General features: G+C 27.5%; 1 protein-coding gene and 1 long non-coding RNA gene across 4 annotated transcripts in view; one reads left to right on the top strand and one right to left on the bottom strand.

Moving 5' to 3' along the window:
* Window positions 1-23,048, top strand: part of LOC123265636 (serine/threonine-protein kinase NLK) — a 91,380-nt gene that overhangs the window by 62,500 nt on the left and 5,832 nt on the right. For 2 of the 3 annotated variants that reach the window (XM_044729460.1, XM_044729459.1), the window contains 5 exons: window positions 5,347-5,453; window positions 15,986-16,281; window positions 18,017-18,205; window positions 18,280-18,481; window positions 21,015-21,108. In XM_044729460.1, the coding sequence (XP_044585395.1) occupies window positions 5,347-5,453; window positions 15,986-16,281; window positions 18,017-18,205; window positions 18,280-18,481; window positions 21,015-21,108 (888 nt within the window). Of the gene's footprint in view, window positions 1-5,346; window positions 5,454-15,985; window positions 16,282-18,016; window positions 18,206-18,279; window positions 18,482-21,014; window positions 21,109-21,483; window positions 21,700-23,048 lie in introns of all 3 variants that reach the window. The other variant, XR_006509619.1, reaches the window with a different exon arrangement.
* On the bottom strand, window positions 1,341-21,145 carry LOC123265655. Its single transcript, XR_006509628.1, has 3 exons — window positions 21,134-21,145; window positions 13,659-13,669; window positions 1,341-1,493 (listed from the first exon to the last, which is right to left on the bottom strand). It is a non-coding gene; the product is annotated as an uncharacterized LOC123265655 (long non-coding RNA).

The following is a 23,048-nucleotide window of genomic DNA, read 5'->3' as shown; positions in this document are numbered from 1 at the left end:
GAAAATCTACTAGGAAACTTTAGTAGGAAAATCATAAAGAAAATTTATCAGAAAAATTTACTAGTAACTATTAATAGGGAATTATTATAGGAAAAACTACTAGGAAAATTATCAGTAGAATTAATAAAGAAAATTTGTAAGAAAAATTCACTAATAAATTTTATTTAATAAATTACAAGAAAATAAAAAAAAATTTTGCTTATAGTTATTTTTAAAATAAAACAGATCAATTTTTTAGATATTGACCTGAAATTTTGGACGTATTCTTCTTTTGTAAAGAAATATTAATATTTTTTTACCAAATCAAACAACAATTACCAAAACACTTTTTGTTTTGTTAAAATTTTTCAAATTTCTAAAATAAATTATTCCAATGATATTACACAGTAAAAAATTTTTCGTCATTGTGTAGAGTGTTGAAATTTGTGTGTTGAATATTACACTCTAGTGTGTAGAATTTAACATTCAAGAGTGTTAAATCATTAAATCAACACATGAGAATGTTAAATTCTACACACTAGAGTGTAATACTCAACACACAAATTTTAACACTCTACACAATGACGAAAAATTTTTTACTGTGTATTTATGATTAATTGTGATGTTATCTACGAAGATATAAAAATTGATCTTACGTGGATTTTGAACCCGCTTTTTCACACGGTGAGAAATTTTCATTATTTTTTATTCTGCATGGATTTTAGATTTTACAATGGTGCATATTACTAGTGAACTTTATTGACTCAGAACAAAATTCTACAATGGCCCATAGTAATTTCCGAAACAAATGAAATCAGACATAGCAAATGGTAGAAATTTAAGTGTACCATAGTAATATGAAATATGCGATAATTTAAATTTCCGAATGTACTATAGCAAAAAAAAATAAGAAAACGTCTGTAAAAAATAAAAAATTTTAGAGTAAAAAATGTTTTTAGCAATCAAAAAAAAAATATCAAACCAAACAAGATTTTTTTTTGTTTGCAATAATTTTTTTAAAATATAGTTTTTTTATTTGTTTTCTATTTTTTTTAATTTTTAACAATAAACATAGGATTTATTTGGCAGTTAATTTTATTATAAATAATTATAAACCCAATATATTACTTTTAAATATTATTACAGTTTTAATATAATTAAAGCTTACGGCTAATATAAATTTAACGTCAAATACAAATCTATTTAAAATTTTTTTTTTTAATTAAGAATAACATGCAAATAAGTAAGTAGCAATTTTTTTTATAAAAAAAATAACAATTACAATACAAAGAAAAAAATATTTACTGATAAAATTTTTGGATATCTGACATTTTTATTATTATTAGAAAAGTGTCGGTTGCAGATTAACCATCAAATGTTTGTTTACATTTAAATTTTTCACGGTAAATTATTAAATATTTTATTATTTATGAATCTTACAAATTTTCACTAACTATTGATGTGTTGATGGATTTATGAACTAATATTTATTTAAAACTTAATGTTTATTGCAACTAGAATTTAATTTGCGCGCGCAAGCGCGCGCCTCATATTTATTGTCATGATATATTTATGTGTCGTTTATGTATATTACTAGAAATTTGAATAGCGCGCTACGCGCGTGCCTAAATTTTAACTAATAATGAATCGTGGCTCGTTTTTTGCGAGTTTCGACCTTTGACTAACTTCAAGACTTTCATCTATTTTATAATATAGGACTAGAATTCAAATTTGCGCGCGCAAGCGTGCGCCTTGACTATAGACTTTGCATATATTTTCATGCATATGATATATTCGACCAATCACATCACGAATAGTTTGGTTTCACATACATTTCATCTCAATTTTATTATGGGACTAGAATTCAAATTTGCGCGCGCAAGCGCGCGTTTCATATTTGTGGTCATGATATATTTATGTGTAGTTTATGTATATTATATTCACTTTCAACTAATCAGAATGAGAATAAATATTTTCAACCAATCACATCACGAATAGATTGGTTTCACATACATTTCATCTCAATTTTATTATGGGACTAGCAGACACTTGATAATTATTTAATTTTTCTTAAAAAATAAATTTGGTCTAGAAAATTATTTCTAAAAAATTGCATTTATAATTTTTTAGAGCTTTTAAACATAGAATTTTTAAATAAATTTTTCTTGCTACAATTTAATTTTAACTAGAATTTGAATTTGCGCGCGCAAGCGCGCGCCTGACTGTAGCGTTTGCATATATTTTCATGCTTATGATATATTCGACCAATCACGTTACGAATAGTTTGATGCCACATACATTTCATCTCAATTTTATGTTAGGACTAGTATACATTGCGCGCGCAAGCGCGCGTGTGAATTTAGTATGGAATTATCTATATTTTCATACTTATGATATATTTGACCAATCACGTTACGAATAGTTTGTCTAATTGTGTATATTTTCATATTTTTCATCTAAATTATAAGAGTGGATATTCACTTTCAACCAATCAGAATGAGAGTATTTATTTTCGACCAATCACAACACGAATAAATTGGTTTCACATACATTTCATCTCAATTTTATTATGGGATTTTCATAACACCGATAACCACTACTGATAGTATAGCGTCTGTACACTTATGTTTACAAAACAAAGCAGCACGAAAAAATGAAAGAGCGCGCGTCGCGACTGACGCGCATACGTTTACTATGGGACATTTGAAAATTTCATAGTTACAATTTTAAATTTAAACCGAGTACACGTGACTAAATGTGAAACTATTTTATAAATTTTTATTGTCGACTGAGCAACAGAAATTTTACTATGGAACTATAGTGAAAAGTTTTAAGCACACTAACAGTTTTTGTTCTGTCAGTTTACGAAAATTTTTTATAAATGTTTATGTAACAGTTGCATGGCGAAATTTACTATGGTCCCTAGTAAATATTGATTGGTACAATATGATATTCTTATATTTTTATGGTAATATTTTGAATAGAGTCATTAAGGTTCAGTCTTATTATGTATGCATAGTAAATTTCTACAGAAATTTCTCACCGTGCAAGAAATAACTAATATTTCTTCTTTTAAAAACCTCGACTGCTTAAAATAGATAAGTTTAAGATTTGAAATAAGATATTTTGAGAAGTAGGGTAGAAAAATGAAGTATAGTTTGAAATTGTTACTTCGACTAAACTTACAAAATAAATATTGAATATCATATCATTAATTTTGTAGAAATTGCATGTTATCTACGAAGATATACACAGTAAAAATTTTTATGTTAAATATTTAACACTTTTTTGTGTTGATTTACCAGAATAAGTGTTAAATTTAAATATTATTAAGTGTTAAATATTTAATACAAAAATTTTTAAGACTAAGTAATTTTACGCAATGACGCAAAATTTTTTACTGTGTAAAAATTGATCTTACAAGTGGATTTTGAACCCGCTTTTACAATTTGAACAGCCAAGAAATGGATAACTAATATTTCTTCTTTTAAAAACCTCGATTTGCTTAAAATAGATAAAGTTTAAGGTTTGAATAAGATATTTTAAGAAGTAGGGAAGAAAAATGTACACTGATAGAAGGATTTGTTCATATTTAATAATAAACTTTATTAACTGTTAATAAATGATTTTTTAACATGATAGGATTTAATAAATATTTATTAACAGTTAATAAACTATTTATTACGTACAATTTATTAAATATTTTTTAACAGTTACCAAATATTTATTAACAGTTAATAAGTAATTTATTAAGTACAATTTATTAACTGTTAATAAATATTTATGAATGGTTAATGAATATTTGTTAACAATAAATATTTATTTAAAATAAAAAGCAAAAATCGCAATTTTCTTTTGACACTTTTTATAACCCTAGCTGGAATACATGATAATAATTCAATTCACTAAATAAATTAACGTTTTTAATATTTAAAAATATAAAAGATAATTATGAGCTGTAAAAGAATTTGATATTTTACAATAAACGCTATTATAATGTAATATAATTAATGCAAATAATTTATAAAAATAATTTTTGTTTTAAGGGGTTATACGCAGTTGCAAAGCTAAAAAAATAACATTTTTTTATGAATTTTTTCTAGACACAGTTTTTAATTATCAATTACAAGTGATGGTTATTTAAATAGAGCCTACTTTCAAGAATAAAATAGCACGTCAATCATGTAAAAATATAAATGTGCACCGCTCCTGTAGAAGATATTCTGAACGACCTCTGAAAAAAAGGCGCTTGGCGGTGATCTCCATTTCGGTGGTTTGGATTATCTGAAATCAAAAAATATGGTGAATTCTTTTACAGGATAGATTAATGCAGGTATTGGACGAAGGAATAAGAAAAATTTTGATTTTTGACAAAATGGCGTCTATTTGTAAAAAATTTTTCGTTTTTGTTGAAAAACAATTTTCCAAATTGTTAAAAAAAAAATAGTAATAATTTTTTTGAATCTTATTCCTTCGTCCAATACCTGCATTAATCTATCCTGTAAAAGAATTCACCATATTTTTTGATTTCAGATAATCCAAACCACCGAAATGGAGATCACCGCCAAGCGCCTTTTTTTTAGAGGTCGTTCAGAACATCTTCTACAGGAGCGGTGCACATTTATATTTTTACATGATTGACGCGCTATTGTATTCTTGAAATTAAGCTCTATTTAAATAACCATCACTTGTAATTGATAATTAAAAACTGTCTAGAAAAAATTCATAAAAAAATGTTGTTTTTTTAGCTTTGCAACTGCGTATAACCCCTTAAGCAATCTTTATATTAGAAGATATTACAAGCGAAACAAATTCACTCAACAAAATATTTATTAACTGTTAATAAATATTTTTTAACTATTAATAAATACTTATTAACTATTAATAAATTTACTTTCCACCCAAATAAATATTTATTAAATATTAAAAAATATTTATTAAATATTAAAAAATATTTATTAAATATTAAAAAATATTTATTAAATATTAAAAAATATTTATTAAAATTTAATAAATTAAATAATTATCTTCAAATAAATTAAATTATTAATAGTTAATAAATCTTTTTATCAGTGTATAGTTTCAAATTGTTACTCCGGCTAAATTTAAAAAATAAATATTGAAGATCATGTTATTAATTTTGAAGAAATTACATTAATATTAATTAATAATTACAAACCACACAGTATGCCCAAAAAATGACTTCTATTTAAATTTTAATATTAACATTTAAATCTTCAGTGACTGCAAGTCACTGGGATGGTACATACAAACACACAGATACAATTTAAATAAATATAAAACGTAGTAACCACTCGATGACCTCATTTCACTCTTTGGACTTTTCCTTGACTGATTAAAAACCAGATATGTGATAACGGAGTTGCTTCAAAGCGATCTTCACAAGATAATCGTCAGCCCACAGCACCTCAATCCGGAGCACATCAAGATCTTCCTCTACCAAATTTTGCGGGGTAAGTTGAACTGCATTTAGACTATTTAAATTGCAACCTTTACTCTCCAGATTGAATGAAGCTTTGATCAGTCGTATAGCATAGTAGTGCAGTCGGTAGCAGGTTTTGGTTAGAATTATAAGGTTGCTTTGCTCGGCAAAGTTTGCAAGTGAAGAGGCTGATGTTGATGTTGATGTCGAGCACAAAGGATCCTGGATAGGACCAACGCCTAGTTCCAGCACGAAACTAGGTATAGAGCAGTCTGGAAAGACGCCGGTCATTGAACTCGCTTTTGACTGGTTGGAGCCCCGGAGGCATCAAAGGACCGTGATGGATCGAGAATTCGTTGGCGCTTTCGTCCCAGCTAAGCGTTTTAGTGCCTTATACTTTACTTCTACTACTGCTGCTGCTATTATAGTGTAGTATAGTAGACCAGATTCTGAGACCAGACCAGACCAGACCAGACCAGCCTGATACCATACCAACTCAAACCAGACAAATAGGATAACCGTAGAACGTTATTTCACTACGAGGGCCAAAACCAGTCCTAAGGCCGCCCATCCGTGACCCCCGGACCCGTCATCCGGTCGGCGATGCTTTCTCCCTCTTCGCTCGTCCAAGAGTAGTATTCTAACACGAGGATATACTTTTAGTTATTTTATAACTCGATTTTTTCGGGCCCTTAAATCATCCCTGAAATTGATTTTTTTGGATTTTCACTTTTTTTTTTAAAATCAGACTTGTAAAAATTTATGATGGAATTTATGTAAAATATTTAAAAATTTTTCATTTTATTGAATTACAAAAAATAGCATCAGCTCAAAAGTTACTCTGAAAAAAAAAAAATGAAAATTAAGTTAGCCGACGTTTTTGATTTTTTGATTTTTTTTTTAATTATTAAATTAGAACTAAAAAATATTTCAAAAAATTGCACTTACAGTTTTTCAAGTTTTTTACAAATGAAATTTTTTTTTATTATTTTGTAATAATTTTTTTAATAAAAAAAAAATTCTAAAAATTCTTAGATGTCGACTAACTTAATTTTCATAATTAGCCGGCATCTAAAAATTGAAAAAAATTTTTTTTATTGAAAAAATTATTACAAAAAAAATTTCATTTGGAAAAATTTTAAAAACTGTAAGTGCAATTTTTGAAAAATATTTTTTTGTTCTGATTTAATTATTAAAAAAAAATTAGAAAATTAAAAACGTTGGCTAATTTTAGTATTATTGAAAAAAAATTGATTCAAGAAAAAAATTCTTGATCTAAGAAAATTATTTTAAAGAATTTCTTCGTCTTTAATCAAGTAGGAAATTTTGTTTTTTTAATTAATTTAATAATTCTTTTACTTAAATCAAGGTAAAATTCTTCAATATAATTTCCTTGGATCAAGAATTTTTTTTGGTAATTATTTACAAGTGGGGTCAACCCTATTTTTGGCCATATCTAGGTGAAAAATTAACATTTTCAAATTTTTTTTAATTCTGCTTGTTTTTACGGCGCATTTATGATAAAAAATGTCGTGAAAGAAAAAAATAAAGATTTTGATAGTTTTTTTGCCTTCAAAAGTTGGAAAAAATTTTGGTTTTCATGTTTTTTATTAAAATTTTTATTTTATCTTTTTTTGATGTTTTTAATATATTTTTTTTTTTCAAAAAAAAAAAAACGAACAATTAAAAAAATCAAGTTAAATATCACAATTTTCTAAAAAATTTATAAAGTTTTTTGAAAATTTATTAAAATTGTGATAACCATCTTTTTTTTTAAAAATTGTTCATTTTTTTATGTATTTTTCAAAAAAAAATCTATCAATGAAATCAAATAGAAATTTCGTTAAAAAAAATGAAAATTAAAATGGTTGACCCCACTTGTAAATATTTACCAAATTCTTGATCTAAAAAAATTATTTTGAAGAATTTCTTCGTCTTTAATTAAGTAGGAAAATTTTTGAATTGATAATTTTTTCCTAATGTGAATTTTAATTAATTTAATAATTTTTCTAAAATCAAAATAAAATTCTTCAAACTAATTTCCTTGGACCAAAATTTTTTTTTCCATTAATTTATGTAAATATTTTACTATAATCATTTATAAATAAATAAATTTTTTTTTTTCATTGGCCACCATTAAGAAATGTTCGGATAGATTATACAATCTTATCATTTCGTCTTGTATAATTTTTATTTTAAATATTTCTTCTTCTATTCAATTAAAGATATTATGATTCTTTAAAAAATTTATCAAATTATAATATTAACCACTAATTAAACTGATAGAAGGATTTTTTAATATTTAATAAGCTTCATTAAATGCGAAAAAATTATTTTTGAACATTAAATAATTTATTACATTAAATATTTATTAACAGTTAACAAATCGTTTATCAAACACAGTTCATTTTAACTGCTCATAAATATTTATTAAAATTCCATTAAAGAATCATTAAAATAATTTTTTAATAAAGAAATAAAATAAATAATAAAACAATTCTTGATAAAAAAAAAATCATCAAATATTAATTTGATTAATAAATAAATAAAAATTCATAAATATTTTTTAATTGATAATAAATTTCTTTAATAAAATATTTATTAATAGTTACAAAATATTTAATAAAAAAATAAATAAATTTATTAGCAATTAATAAATTTTTCTATCAGTCATTAAAAGTATAAAATTTATTTAAAGTAAATTTTAGGACTTAAATAGAAACTTATCTCTCGATAAAAATGAAAAAATTCCATTGAATCTTTACCCCGCTTCTCACACTTTTCTTCTCTCTTAAATTATATTAACAGAGGCATCCTTAAGAGTAAGGGATAAACAAAGAATAAAGAGCGTCCGGGCGTGAGGGAGACTTTATTTTCGGCACGGCCAATAACCGCGTGTCGGTTTGGTGCTGAGCTGCACGCGACTGCTCTTTTTATTTTTACCCGTTTTATTTTTTGTAGCTTGTAGCTGAGCTCCTCTTCTCACCCGTCGAGTTCTCACCGTATCGACCAAAGCTGACGGTCTCGTTGTCTCTTACGCAAGGTTACAACTTACAACTCTCAATTGATTCTCATCTAGTCGAACTTCTTCCACCTTTTCTTCTCCCGTTGCATTTCTTCTTCATCGTCATCATCTTCTTGGCTTTCTTTGTTTTCTAGTCTACTTTTTACCGAGACTCCTTTGAAATACCAAAGAAGATCATTGAACTAAAAACTCCGAGACGTGACCAAGGAGTGGTCGTTTTATTCCGACTAGACTATTTCAACCCGTCTAAAAATTAAACCCACCTTTATTATCTTTAATTATTCATATTATATTTTACCTTTATTGTTGTGTTATCGAGTTTTTACTTACGTGCTAAAAGACAATGAATTTTGTCCGACCACCACCAGTCATCACTCCTTATCAGTGATACGAGTCAGTCAGTCAGTCTTGCTTGCAACTACGTCGTAGAAATAGTTAATAGAATTTTGCATTAAAAATTTGTTGGAAATTTTAATTAGCATTTTGTTAGAAAAATTTAATAAGGATATTTATTCATAGAAAATTTAATTATGAATTTTTTGTATCTTCAATATTTAACTAAAAATTTTGATTTCAAATTTTCACTTTTTTTTTTTTTGCACAGAAAAGAAGGTTCACTTGAGCCAAGAAAATATTTTTCTTCTTAATTATTTTCTTGAGCGAAAAAAAAATTTTTTTTTTGACAAGAAATTTCACTTATTCCAACAAAATTAATTCTCTTGCTTTAAAAAATACGTATCTTGATCCAAGAAAATTTATTTAAGTCAAGAAAATCTTATTGTTTTGAGAAAATTCAGCCTCGAAGATCCAAAAAATTTAGTTCTTGATAGTACTAAATTTTCTTGTCTTGAGAAAATTTCTCTCTTGCTTCAAAAAATTAAATATAAAGATAGAAGTAAATTTTCATTAATATTTCTATTGATTAACATGTCAAATGGGAAGATCAAATAATATTTCATCATTTTTTTTCATTCAATATGTATAATTGCACGCTGAAATCATATAAAATGGGTATCAAATATTCAAGAGAAAAATTTTCTTAAGGTGAGAAAATTTTTTTCTCAGCTGAAGTAGGTGGCGCTGCTTCCCTAAAGTATCTAAAAATCTTGATCAAATATAAAAATTTATTGTATCAAGTATTTATAATAATTTGAATTAAGAAAAAATGACTTCCACCAAGAATAGAATTTCAAGAAAAATTTTTACTTCGGCCAACACAATTTCGGTCTTCCTTCAGGCTCCCGATAGATTTTCTTGAGCCCATTTTGTTCTCCAGACAAGAAATTTTTCTTTCTGTGCGCAGAAAAAAAGGTTCACTTGAGCCAAGAGAATATTTTTCTTCCTAATTATTTTCTTGAGCGAAAAAAAAATTTTTTTTTGACAAGAAATTTCACTTATTCCAACAAAATTAATTCTCTTGCTTTAAGAAATACGTATCTTGATCCAAGAAAATTTATTTAAGTCAAGAAAATCTTATTGTTTTGAGAAAATTCAGCCTCGAAGCTCCAAAAAATTTAGTTTGTGATAGAGGTAAATTTTCTTGTCTTGAGAAAATTTCTCTCTTGCTTCAAAAAATTAAATATAAATATAGAAGTAAATTTTCATTAATATTTCTATTGATTAACATGTCAAATAGGAAAATCAAATAATATTTCATCATTTTTTTTTCATTCAATATGTATAATTGCACGCTGAAATCATATAAAATGGGTATCAAATATTCAAGAGAAAAATTTTCTTAAGGTGAGAAAATTTTTTTCTCAGCTGAAGTAGGTGGCGCTGCTTCCCTAAAGTATCTAAAAATCTTGATCAAATATAAAAATTTATTGTATCAAGTATTTATAATAATTTGAATTAAGAAAAAATGACTTCCACCAAGAATAGAATTTCAAGAAAAATTTTTACTTCGGACAACACAATTTCGGTCTTCCTTTGGGCACCCGAAAATTTTCTTGAGCCAAGAATTTTGTTCTCCAGTCAAGAAATTTTTCTTTCTGTGTACTTTAAAAAAATTATTTTTGATTTTTGTTCTTAAATTTTGACTAAAATTAAAAAAATTTTAATTAAAGTTTTTATAAAAAAGTAATCTTATGAATTTTCCGTATTTTTAATAATTTACTCAAAATTTTGATTTAAAAATTTCACTATTTTTATTTCAAGTATGCAAAAAAAAATATTTTTTACTTTTGATCTTAAATTCTGGATAAATTATAAGAAATATCAAAAAATTGATAGGGATCTTTTTTTTATACAAAATTGAATTTTCTACAAAAAAAAAATTCTTACAAATTTTTCGTATCTTCAATATTTACCCCAAAAAATGAAAAAAACTACATTACCGACTCCGGAAGAGCCATTTTGTCGGCGAGCCGGAATAAGAAAGCAGACTTCCTTGCAAACTCCTTATTACCTCCATGTATTCAAGCCCAACATTGGCTGACGCTCTTCCTGGCATCACTTTTCCCTGCTTCCGGTTCAGTGTTGACTGAGCGTCAAGTACAAGAGTGTGTGTGGCAGTAGAGAGACAGTAAAACCTCTGACACGCCTGCGACTATACCGGATGGACACGAGGGTCGACAGCCCTCCAGTCAATGCACTTTTTATTATCACAATCATCATTATCTTGGTTCTCATCTTTAATCATAAGAAATGGTTGATATTCACAATCATCAAACACTTGGTCAGAAAAATTCTGAAAATTTTGATCAAATTTCTTGGAACAAGAGAAAAAAATTCTCGAGTCAAGAAATTTGTTTTTTCAACCAAGAATTTTTTCTCTTAAGAAATTTTTTTGTTCTCCTTATTATAAAATTTCTTTCTTGAGTCAAGCTAATCTTTCTAGACTAAGAAAAAAAATTCTTCTGAAAAAAATGAACATTTATGTGACAAGAATTTAATTTCTTGTAAATTTCCAACAATTTTATTTCTTAATAAATTAAAAAAATCAAAATTGTTCTCACAGAAATATTCTTGTTGAAAAAAAGTTTTCTAGATTTAAGAAAAAAAAATGGTAATTACTTACAAAAGGGGTCAATTCCATTCTGGGCCATAACTACGTGACAAATTAATATTTAAAAATTTTTCACGTCGCATTTATGATAAAAAATAATAAAGATTTCTATAGATTTGTAACCTTTAAAAGTTGGAAAAAATATTGGCTTTCATGTTTTTGGATAAAATTTCTATTTTATCTTTTTTTGATGTTTTTGATATATATATATATATATATATATATATATATATATATATATATATATATATATATATATATATATATATATATAAATTTTATTTTTTTTTTTAAATACATAAAAAATAAACAATTTAAAATAAAAATTGATCAATTTGATCAAAAGTGAAATTCTATGGGCAAAAATAGGGTAAAATGAGGTTGCCTCTACTTATAAATAATTACTAAAGCAATTTTAGATAAAATTCTCAAATTATCTATCTAAAGAGAAGAATTTTGATTTCTTCAATTAAGGACGTTGCGAGAAAAAACAGTTTTCTTAAAATTTTTTTGACATGTTAAGTATATACTCATAAGTATCCTTTATACGCAGGGATTTTTTTAATCAAACAAACGTTTTATTAAATATCAATCGTACTTTTCTTAGGATTGTTTTAAAAAACCAAGAATCAGTAATTGAAGACATAAAAAAGTAGTTTCTATCAAAAATAACATAAACGAGCGGTATTCCTTTTTTTATAAAAAAATATTTGAAGTTAGCGATTTTCGAGATTTTACGTGAGTGGAAGTGAGTGAGCGATAGTCTGTAAAGAGAGGCAGCACTAGTGCGTAAAAAAGAAACCAATAGCCATAACCTAATGGTGTCTTTATCTTGTCTAGGAACCTTTTTAAGAAATAAAATGATTGAAAATTCTCAACAAAATAATCTTTTGTCACAAAAATACCCATATTTCTCAAAAAAAATTTCCTTTTCTCAAATTAAATCTCAGCCGACAATGCAGTTTTTCAATTTAACTCCAAATAATAAAGAAGAACTGATTAAATTTCTTGAAATTCTGCCAGAATTAACTAATCCAATTAAAATTATTGAACCCATCAATAAAACGTCTCCCTGAAACTAAAAATAAGAGCATTAATAACTGAATTAAACAAGAGATATGAATACTATTTATCGCAAAATCGATCCAGAGTTTTATTAGTTATTTTTTACTATAAATTGTAGCTCGTGTTTCTAGAGAAGCTTCGTCCTCAAATAGTTCCCTGATATTCTCGGTAGATTATCCCAAGTCAACCATCATTTTCTCTCTCTCCTCTCATTTCAGAATCTTCTCCGTCTCACGTTCTATATAATATAATTCGCTGTCTCTCTCGTGTTATTCCAGTTTAGTTCTGGTTCTCCTCTCTCCAATAAGAACGCTTATTGTACACACACAGAGCTAGCATAGATGAGGGCGGTGGTAATCCTGCCTATTCAGTTTGCACCCCAAACTTGTCGCTTGTATTGCCTGCACAGGCATTACCTTATATTATATATAATTCTATCCTAAAATTGCGACGTATCCAGCTGGGTTCATATCAGCCAGAGCCTGAAAATTATACAAAAACTTTAATTTATCAATGGCTCTTATAATTACCAAATTTGTTCTGATTTAAATCACAATTGGAAGAGCTGCGCTGATGCGAGATCGATATGAGCGTCTAGCCATTATGGTGTCTCCGGATAACATTCAGATTAATTACCACTGGATTAATGTAATCAAGTTATTAATCGTCGCGATGTCGCGACTCTTGAATGCAAGTTACAGCGAAGGCTATTTATATTGTATCATAATACATTGATGGTCAATAGATTCATTTGTGCGTTTGGCTAGTTAGGCTTACGATTATTATCTTCCTGGTGAAAGGTCAATCTGCAGGGGGCTACTAAATTTCCTGGATGATTATTTTCTGATTGATTAAAGGTGCTATTAGAATTGGCTGCTACTTCATCAACTTCAGTGCCAATTATAAGAAAGGAAATAAATTTTTATATACTGAAAAAAAAATAGTAATTTTCTTGTCAGAGTATTGAGCGAGTATTTTTACACTGAAAAAAAAAAAATTAACTTGAATCAAGAGAAAAATTCTCAAATTGTATATTTAAAATAGTTTTTTTCCAAATCTAAAAAACTTTTTCAAACATAATTAAAGCGACATTTTGATGTTATAATCATGAAAGTTTGGAAGTGCTCTGTCATAACTTTTCACACGCCTTCAAGATGCGAACATCATTTTGAGAAAATTAAATGACCCGTATACTGAAAAAAAAGAATTTTTTTTGTAAATACAAAGTACAATGAGAGAAAAAAATTATTTCGAAAAATATGGGCTTTTTTGTAAAAAGAAATGATTTTGTTGGAAATTTTCAACAAATTTATTTAGCTGAAGAAGTAAAAATTGTTCTCACAGCAACTTTCTTGTTGGAAAAAAAGACTTCTATACTTGGGAAAAAAATAATTTTGGTTGGAAATTCTAAAGTTGTCTATTTAAAATTGTTTTTTTAACTTCCCGCTTAGAAAATTGAAAATTTTCAAAAATCGGGAAGCTATTGTTTTTACCTCGTTTTTCGAAAATCGAGTTTTCATCAGATCTCGACGTTTTGAGGTCCTAGGAAGCTTCCCTGACTAATCCCGCGATGTTGTCCGTGCGGCTGTATGTGTGTGTGTGTATGTGTGTGTGTGTGTGTGTGTGTGTAAACCTCTTATAACTTTTGAATGGCTCGGCCGATCGGATCGAAATAGGTGGCGATCCAAAGAGTATCATTGCCATTAAATTTCGTGAAAATTTTAACCGATTCGATTCGCTAGATTTTGAGAAATCTCAAAAATAAAATTTTCAGAAAATCGCTTTCTTGGAATAACTTCTAAACGGCTCTACCGATCAATTCCAAAAACTAATCAGCTCTTAAGCTTAAAAAACCACGCCGATTGCCACCAGTCCCATCAAAATCGGTTGATTCGTTCGAGAGTTATCGAAAACGAAAAATTTCGAAAAAAGTGTTTTTTTCACATAACTTCGAGATTTCTTTTTGGATCATTTTTGACAAAATGTAATAATTACTAGAGCTCAAAAAATCACGTCGATCGCCACCAAGAACGTGAAAATTGGTTGATTGGTTCGTGAGTTATCGTAGTCGAAAAAATTCGGAAAAAGTAAATTTTTCAAATTTCTCTAAGATTTTCGGTTCGATCCGTTTGTGTTGAAAAGTATATCATAGATTCTGAAAAAGTGCGTGGAATACTGCCAACCGTGAGAAAATCGATTCATTCATTTAGAAATTATTGCAGTTTGAAAATTCAAAAACTGTTTTATTAAACTTCTATCAACCTTTTGAGCTCGAAGAGCTCAAAAGCATACAAAAGCTATTTCTTTGAGCTCGGAGAGCTCAAAATAACACACAAATCGTATTTTTGAGCTCGAAGAGCTCAGAAACGTCATAAGTGCAATTTCAAGCGTTTAGGTATGGAATTGGCGGGAAGTTGCAGGGATGGCCTTTAGGGTCAACCGTTTTCCAGATTTTTAACTTCCCGCTAAGAAAATCGAAGATTTTCAAAAATCGGAAAGTTATTGTTTTCACCCCGTTTTGCAAAAATCGAGTTTTCATCAGATCTCGACGTTTGAAGGTCACAGGAAGCTTCTCTGACTATCCCCGCGAGGTTGTCACGGTGTCTGTATGTATGTGTGTGTGTGTGTGTGTGTGTGTGTGTGTGTGTGTGTGTGTGTGTGTGTGTGTGTGTGTGTGTGTGTGAAAGTATGTGAACCGCTTATAACTTTTGAACGGCTTGACCGATTTCATCGCGGTTGGTGCCATTCGAAAGGGCTTGACTAAACTTAGATTTTGAAAACTATTTGGACCGATTCAGATCAATAGATTTTGAGAAATCTTAAAAAAACTGAAAAAAAAATTTTTTTCAAATGTGGTTTTTTGGAATAACTTTTAAACGGCTTAAAGGTTCAATTCCAAAAACTAATCAGCTCTTAACCTCAAAAAACCACGTCGATCGCCACCAGTCCGGTCAAAATCGGTTGATTCGTTCGAGAGATATCGTGAACGAAAGAAAACCGAAAAAAGTGTTTTTTCGGAATAACTCCAAAATTCCTAGCGCGATCAATTCAAAATTTGAGATTCTTTGTGATGCTTAAAAAACTGCGTCGAATGCTTCTAACCGCGTAAAAATCGGTTTATTCATTCAAAAGTTATTGCGGTTTAAAAATTCAAAAGATAGTGTCATCAAATCTCTATCAGACTTTTGAGCTCGAAGAGCTTTAAAGCATAAGAAAGCAATCTCTTTGAGCTCGGAGAGCTCAAAATAACCCATAAATTGTATTTTTGAGCTCGAAGAGCTCAAAAACGTCATTGGTGCAATTTTAAGCGCCTAAGTATGGAATTAGCGGGAAGTTGCAGGGATGGCCTTCAGGGTCAACCGTTTTCCTAATTTTTTTTTTGTTAATTTTGAAATAATAATGTAATTTATAATATTCTAATAAATTTATAAAAAGTAAAACTAACCTTACATATTTATTCCAGGATTAAAGTATCTCCACTCGGCCAGGATTCTTCACCGTGATATAAAGCCGGGTAATCTCCTGGTAAACAGCAACTGCGTGCTGAAGATATGCGACTTTGGGTTGGCAAGAGTCGAGGAGCCAGACAGGAACAAATACATGACCCAGGAGGTTGTCACGCAGTACTACCGCGCACCGGAGATTCTTATGGGTGCTCGTCATTACACCGCTGCTGTGGATGTCTGGAGCGTTGGGTGCATCTTTGGCGAGCTTTTGTGCCGGCAGATTCTCTTCCAGGCTCAGAATCCTGTCGAGCAGGTACGTAACTTCTTAATAATTAATTAATAATAATGATACTAAAATTAGCCGATATTCAACAATTTTTGATTTTTTTTTATTAATTAAATTAGAACTAAAAAAATATTTTCAAAAAATTGCACTTAAATTTTTTCAAATCTTCTGCAATTTTTCTTTTTAATTTTTTTTTTTAAATCCTAAATATTGTAAGATTTCTGCTAATTTCATTTTAATTTGACAATGTCATAATTGAATCACGAATAATCGCATTATAATGTAGTAATAATACTGATTTTAATTAGTAATTATTTTTAATTAAAAATAAAATATCTTTTTTAAATAAATAATTACATTTTCAAATTTTTACTTTATAATAAGACGATTAATTTTTTTAACATGTTAATTAAATGAATTAATTATATTTATTTATGTATTAAATGATGAGGTTTTTTGCTTTCGTGTATCAGCGCACACACTATGGTCGTTGCGCCAACCTCTTCATAGCTGAAAATCCCCTCCACTCTCATGATATACATAACATACTATTACATTAAATTATAAATATCAATTTATGAAAAATATTTCAATTATATTTTATTAATTGCAATTTCGCAAAAAATGAAAATAATCTAAAAGCTTTGTTGTTAATAAAATAGAATATTAATAGAATTGAAGGCGCCTTTGATAGTCTTTAAATATAGTTAAATTTATTTTCAACCGATTGCGCTGCATTTTTCAATAAAAAAATTTTTTATTAAGGGAGTATTCTGGTCTAGAAACATAAAATTTCAGGTAATTTTTAAAGCGCCATAAAAAAAAGGCAATCAATATTTTTACTATACACATTTTTTTATAAGTTATTTATTAACATTATAAAAATACAGAAAAAAATAAAAAAATGATAAAAGTTGAAAATTCAAAAAATTAGCAGCTGATGAAGTGGGGGGGGGGGGTCTCAAAAAATTGGCACGTGACGATACCCACGATTCCAACCCTCCTAGCAATCAAAAACAAAAAAATTAAAAAGATTATTATTATTATTAATCTAGAGTAATGTCGCTATGGTTGGAACTACGGTCATCCCCAAATTTCAATTTTTACTATTTTTAAAAAATTCGAAAAAGTAAAAAAAAGTGGTAAAAAAAAATGGTTTTTTTTTTTTAAGCAGTCGCCATTTTGTGAAAAAATTTTTTTTCAACTTTTCCGTAGTTCCGACCATAGCGACATTACTCTAGATTAATAATCTTTTTTATTTTTTTGTTTCCGATTGCTAGGAGGGTTGGAATCGTGGGTATTGTCATGTGCCAATTTTTTGAGATCCCTCCACTTCATCAGCTGCTAATTTTTTGAATTTTCAACTTTTTTCATTTTTTTATTTTTTTCCGTATTCTTATAATGTTAATAAATAACATAAAAATATGTATAATAAAAATATTGATTGCCTTTTTTTTACGGTACTTTAAAAATTACCTGAAATTTCATGCTTCTAGACCAGAATACCCCCTTAATTACTTTTTTAATAAAAAAATTTTTTTTAATTTTTTATATATTTCTTCTTCAATAGAAGAAACCATAAGCTTTATTTTAATTAATTAATAATAATATTCTAAATAAATAATTAATAATAATATTTTAAATAAAAAATTAATTATAATAATTAATAATAACATTTTAAATAAATAATTAATTATAATAATAATTATTTAAATTGAATTTTAAAAAATAATACCCACGACTAATTATTGATTACTTTTAGCTTGACATGATAACGGAACTGTTGGGCACGCCGAAGATAGAAGACATGCGATATGCCTGCGAGGGCGCTAGGATGCACATGTTGAGATGCCCACCAAAACGTCCTTCCTTGACGGCGCTGTATACTCTGGGCAGTCATGCCACTCACGAAGCCGTTCATTTACTCTGTCAGATGCTCGTCTTCGACCCCGTAAGTCCTGCAGATACACTTTTAAAAATTGTATTAGTTTATTATTTTAATTTATTTATTTATCATTCTTGTAGGACAAGAGAATCACCGTCGTTAACGCCCTGGCGCATCCTTACCTCGAGGACGGCCGCTTGAGATACCACTCGTGCATGTGCACGTGCTGTTATGACACCAACTCAGGCCTGAGACAGTACACGCCGGATTTCGAGCCTTCGACGGCTTATCCTTTTGACGACTTGTGGGAGCGTAAGCTTAATAGTGTCCAGCAGGTCAAAGGTTTGTTTAACTTCCGTTTGATTTTTTCTCTCACATTTAATTTGAATATTTAAATGTCAATCTGCTTCCTGTAATATTTTTATCTATTGTTTATTAATTTTAGCCGTAATAAGATCGAAAAAAATTTTTATTTTTATTTAAGAACATATTTTAATTTTCAACTGGTTAAAAATTAAATTTTTTTTTGTAAAATATAATGAAAAATAAATTTGATTTTTGATATTGTAAATTTTTGTTTAAGAATTTTATCAATTAGTTTTTTAATAATTAAAAAATTGTAGATTATATTTCAAAGATACAAAAAAATTATACGAGATATTTTTTTTGTAGAAAATTTAATTCTAGTAAAATTTCTTTATCTCTCTTATTTAAAACAAAATTTGAGGCCAAAAGCCAAAAAAAAATAAATACTTGATTTTAAAATTTTTGATTAGTTTTTGGAAATACGATAAAATTATAAGAAACAATTTTTAGAAAATTTTATTTCCTATAAAAAAAAAAAAGTCATAAATTTTTCCTTATCTCCGATATTTTATCCAGAATTTGAGATCAAAATCAATTGAGACTCGAAAGATTTAAGATCCTAATCTATATTATTAATAATATAAGAGAATAAGCATTAAGATTATTAAGAGAATAAGCAAAATTTTGTGGCCAGTATATTTATGTGATAAAATGGGTATTTATGGTTAAATTTAGTGTCATTCTAAAGGTCTTGATTTGAATTCATGCCTTTTAAAGAATTCATATCATTCTTACCAATAGTTAATTTATGATGATAAGTATTTAAGCTGCATTCGAAAATGCTCTATCTCTAGATACATAATTAAGAAATGACCCTGTATCTCGTAAACTATTGACATTTTTAAGGATATTAGCTCATTCCGATGTTATACTCATCAAGACCTTTCATTTGAGTACCCACATCAATTTTCGTATATTTATATATATTATATATATGTATACATGAAAAATATATCAAAAATCCATGTGGGTACTCAAATGAAAGCTCTTGATGAGTTTAACATCGGGATGAACTTATATTTTCAAAAACGTAAATATTTAAGAAAAAACAGTGTGATTTAACAAAAGTCATTATTTAATAAAACAAAATTTTACTTATTTATAGTTCACAAGTCACGACAGTCACATAGTGACTGCAAAATTGCTAGTATATATATTTAATTTTCTTTCAAAAATCAACTTTTTAGTCTTTCAAATATATTCCGAATCACAAAAATGTCAATAATTGAGAAATGACATTGTATCTTGTCAACTATTGACATTTTTAAAGATATAAGCTCACACCGACATTACATTCATCGAGACCTTTCATTTGAGTACCCACATCAATTTTTCATATATTTTATATATTTATATATATTACACATATGTACATATGAAAAATATATTAAAAATGCAAGTGGGTACTCAAATGAAAGCTCTTGATAAGTGTAACATCGGGATGAGCTTATATCTTTATAAAAGTCAATAATTAAGAGTGTACAGTGAAATTTAATATTTTATTTATTTATTTATTTATTTATTGCCAGGATAATATACATACATACATACATATAATATTCAAATACACATATATAGTATGCACCTATAGAGATGAAAATTAATCATCTGTGCATAGGCCTGGTTTAGTGTAAACTTAAGTATATTACATTCATAATTATGTCTTGTCACCCTAAAAAGACAGGCAGAAATGTATATTTAAAGATAACAATTGCTGGAGAAAAGAAAGATTATAAATTTTAGTAGTTGTAACTTATTATACAAAAAAATATAAATAGCAAATATTAACATAGCTTATTATATTTACCCATCTTCCAATTCATTATTTTTTTTCTTATTAATTTTTTTCTTATTAATATCATTAAAAAACGTATCTTGTAAACCATTGACATTTTTAAAGATATAAGCTCATCTCTATGTTACACTAATCAAGACCTTTCATTTGAGTACCCACATCAATTTTTCATATATTTTATATATTTATATATATTATATATACGTATATATGAAAAATATATAAAAAATGGAAGTGGGTACTCAAATGAAAGTTCTCGATAAGTGTAACATCGGAATAAGCTTATATCTTTAAAAATTTCAATATTTAAAAAAGTACAGTGCAATTTAATATAATTAAGAAACGACCTTGTATCTCGTGAACTGTTGACATTTTTAAAGAGATAAGCTCATCCCGATGTTAAACTCCTCAAGACCTTTCATTTGAGTACCCATATCAATTTTTCATATATTTATATATATTATATATATGTATATATGAAAAATATACCAAAATGCATGTGGGTACTCAAATAAAAGCTCTTGATGAGTGTAACATCGAGATGAGCTTATATCTTTAAAAATATCAATATTTAAAAAATTACAGTGCAATTTAACAAAAGTCATTATTTAATAAAGCGAAATTTTATTTATTTCTATTTTCTTTCAAAAATCAACTTTTTAATCCCTAAAATATATCTCTAATCACAAAAACTAATAATAATTTATTTTACAGAGGAGATGTACCGATTTATCGCGGAGCGATTGGATACACCGCGTGTACCTCTGTGCATAAACCCGCAGTCCGCGGCATTCAAAAATTTCGCAAGGTAATTATCACGACTAATCAATAACTTTTAACCACTAGCATTAATGTTGTAGTCGATTGAATTTACAAGATAGAGAGAAAGAGCGAGAGAGAAATAAGTAGAAGATAAATTTATAAAGTTGATCTGAGAAGAATAATCCTCTACCTTCGTCCTGTCCGCTCCAAGTCTTACATTAAAGATTAAACAACAGCAACAACAATTAAAAATAATAAATAAAAGCTTGAGTGAAAGAATGCAAGTCGGGACAAAATTCCTTTAAAAAAATAATTATTGATAGTGCCCTGATAATAGATGATTAATATGAATATTACTTAACTGTTAATATAAAACATCACGATTTACTGTCGTCTTACTTGGTTTACTGCCCGTTTCAAGTTAGAGCAAGTGAGCCACCAAGCCAGCAACTACGTGCGCCGCGTATATGTGTACATACACAATTACTTCTACTACTACTACTACCGCTACTACTACTATCCATATGAGCTATCTACCGCTGTTGTCAACTACTATCGTCTACTTACGTCTCCTCCTCAACTAAATGATCCGATACGAGATAAATCAGCTATAGTTGGCACAACCTCGCTCGCAGAGGTACTTAAACCTTAAACTTACCTTATTGTGTTTTTGTTTCATTTTCATTTTAAGGTACGAGACCCAATACAATTTTCTTTTTTTTCGTGGTAATAAAATAACTATTTTTTTTTTAATCCAATAGTCTGTGATCTAAAAAGATTAACCCTCAAACTGACCTTAATACTCTATAAGGTAAAGGCCCCAATCATTGACAGGGGTCTAAATATTGACACCCTAAATTATTTTTAAATATATTTAATAATCTGTAATAAGAATAACTATCATATAAATTTTTATTAAATTCTAATTAGTTGAAAAATTGAAAAAAATTACTCAGTTCAAAATATCAAATATTAATTATTAAAAAAAAAATAAAAGCACCAGTTTATCAAACCTTACGAGCGTCTATTTTCTTAACAACTTTGGTTAGAAAAGCATTTTTTTAAATGCCGAGTTTAAATTAATTTCTTCATCTAATTATCTGATCTTTGTTTTTTTTAATTAACAATATATGAAAAATTTATAAAATTGAATAATTGAAATTAATTGTATGCTTTATAATATTTAGATAGTGGGTGTCAATAACTAGTTGATAATTTTTAAGTTGAATCTCATATTGACAGCTATTCGACAGCGCTATCACGCCTTTTTTTTACTTAAACCTAAAAAATTTACTGCAAGAGTTTGAACTCTTCTGATTCAATAAATTATTCTTAAATTAATTTTCATATTTTTAATAGTAATTAATCATTTATGGAAATTATTATTAAAAAGCTTCAATAAAATTGATTACTTAATAAGGTAAAAGCCCCAATTATTGACAGGGGTCTAAATATTGACACCCTAAATTATTTTTAAATATATTTAATCATCTGTAATAAGAATAACTATCATATAAATTTTTATTAAATTCTAATTAGTTGAAAAATTGAAAAAAATTACTTAGTTCAAAATATTGAATATTAATTATTAAAAAAAAAAAATAAAAGCACCAGTTCATCAAACCTTACGAGCGTCTATTTTCTTAACAACTTTGGTTAGAAAAGCAATCTTTTTAAATGCCGAGTTTAAATTAATTTCTTCATCTAATTATCTGATCTTTGTTTTTTTTTTAATTAGCAATATATGAAAAATTTATAAAATTGAATAATCGAAATTAATTGTATGCTTTATAATATTTAAATAATGGGTGTCAGTAACTAGTTGATAATTTTTAAGTTGAATTTCATATTGACAGCTATTCGACAGCGCTATCACGCCTTTTTTTTACTTTAATCTAAAAAATTTACTGCAAGAGTTTGAACTCTTCTGATTCAATAAATTATTCTTAAATTAATTTTCATATTTTTAATAGTAATTAATCATTT

The sequence above is a fragment of the Cotesia glomerata genome, linkage group LG5, assembly GCF_020080835.1.
Source record: "Cotesia glomerata isolate CgM1 linkage group LG5, MPM_Cglom_v2.3, whole genome shotgun sequence".
NCBI classification, from domain to species: domain Eukaryota; kingdom Metazoa; phylum Arthropoda; class Insecta; order Hymenoptera; family Braconidae; genus Cotesia; species Cotesia glomerata.
The sequence above is the reverse complement of the archived record's forward strand: the minus strand, read 5'-3'. Positions and strand labels throughout refer to the sequence as shown.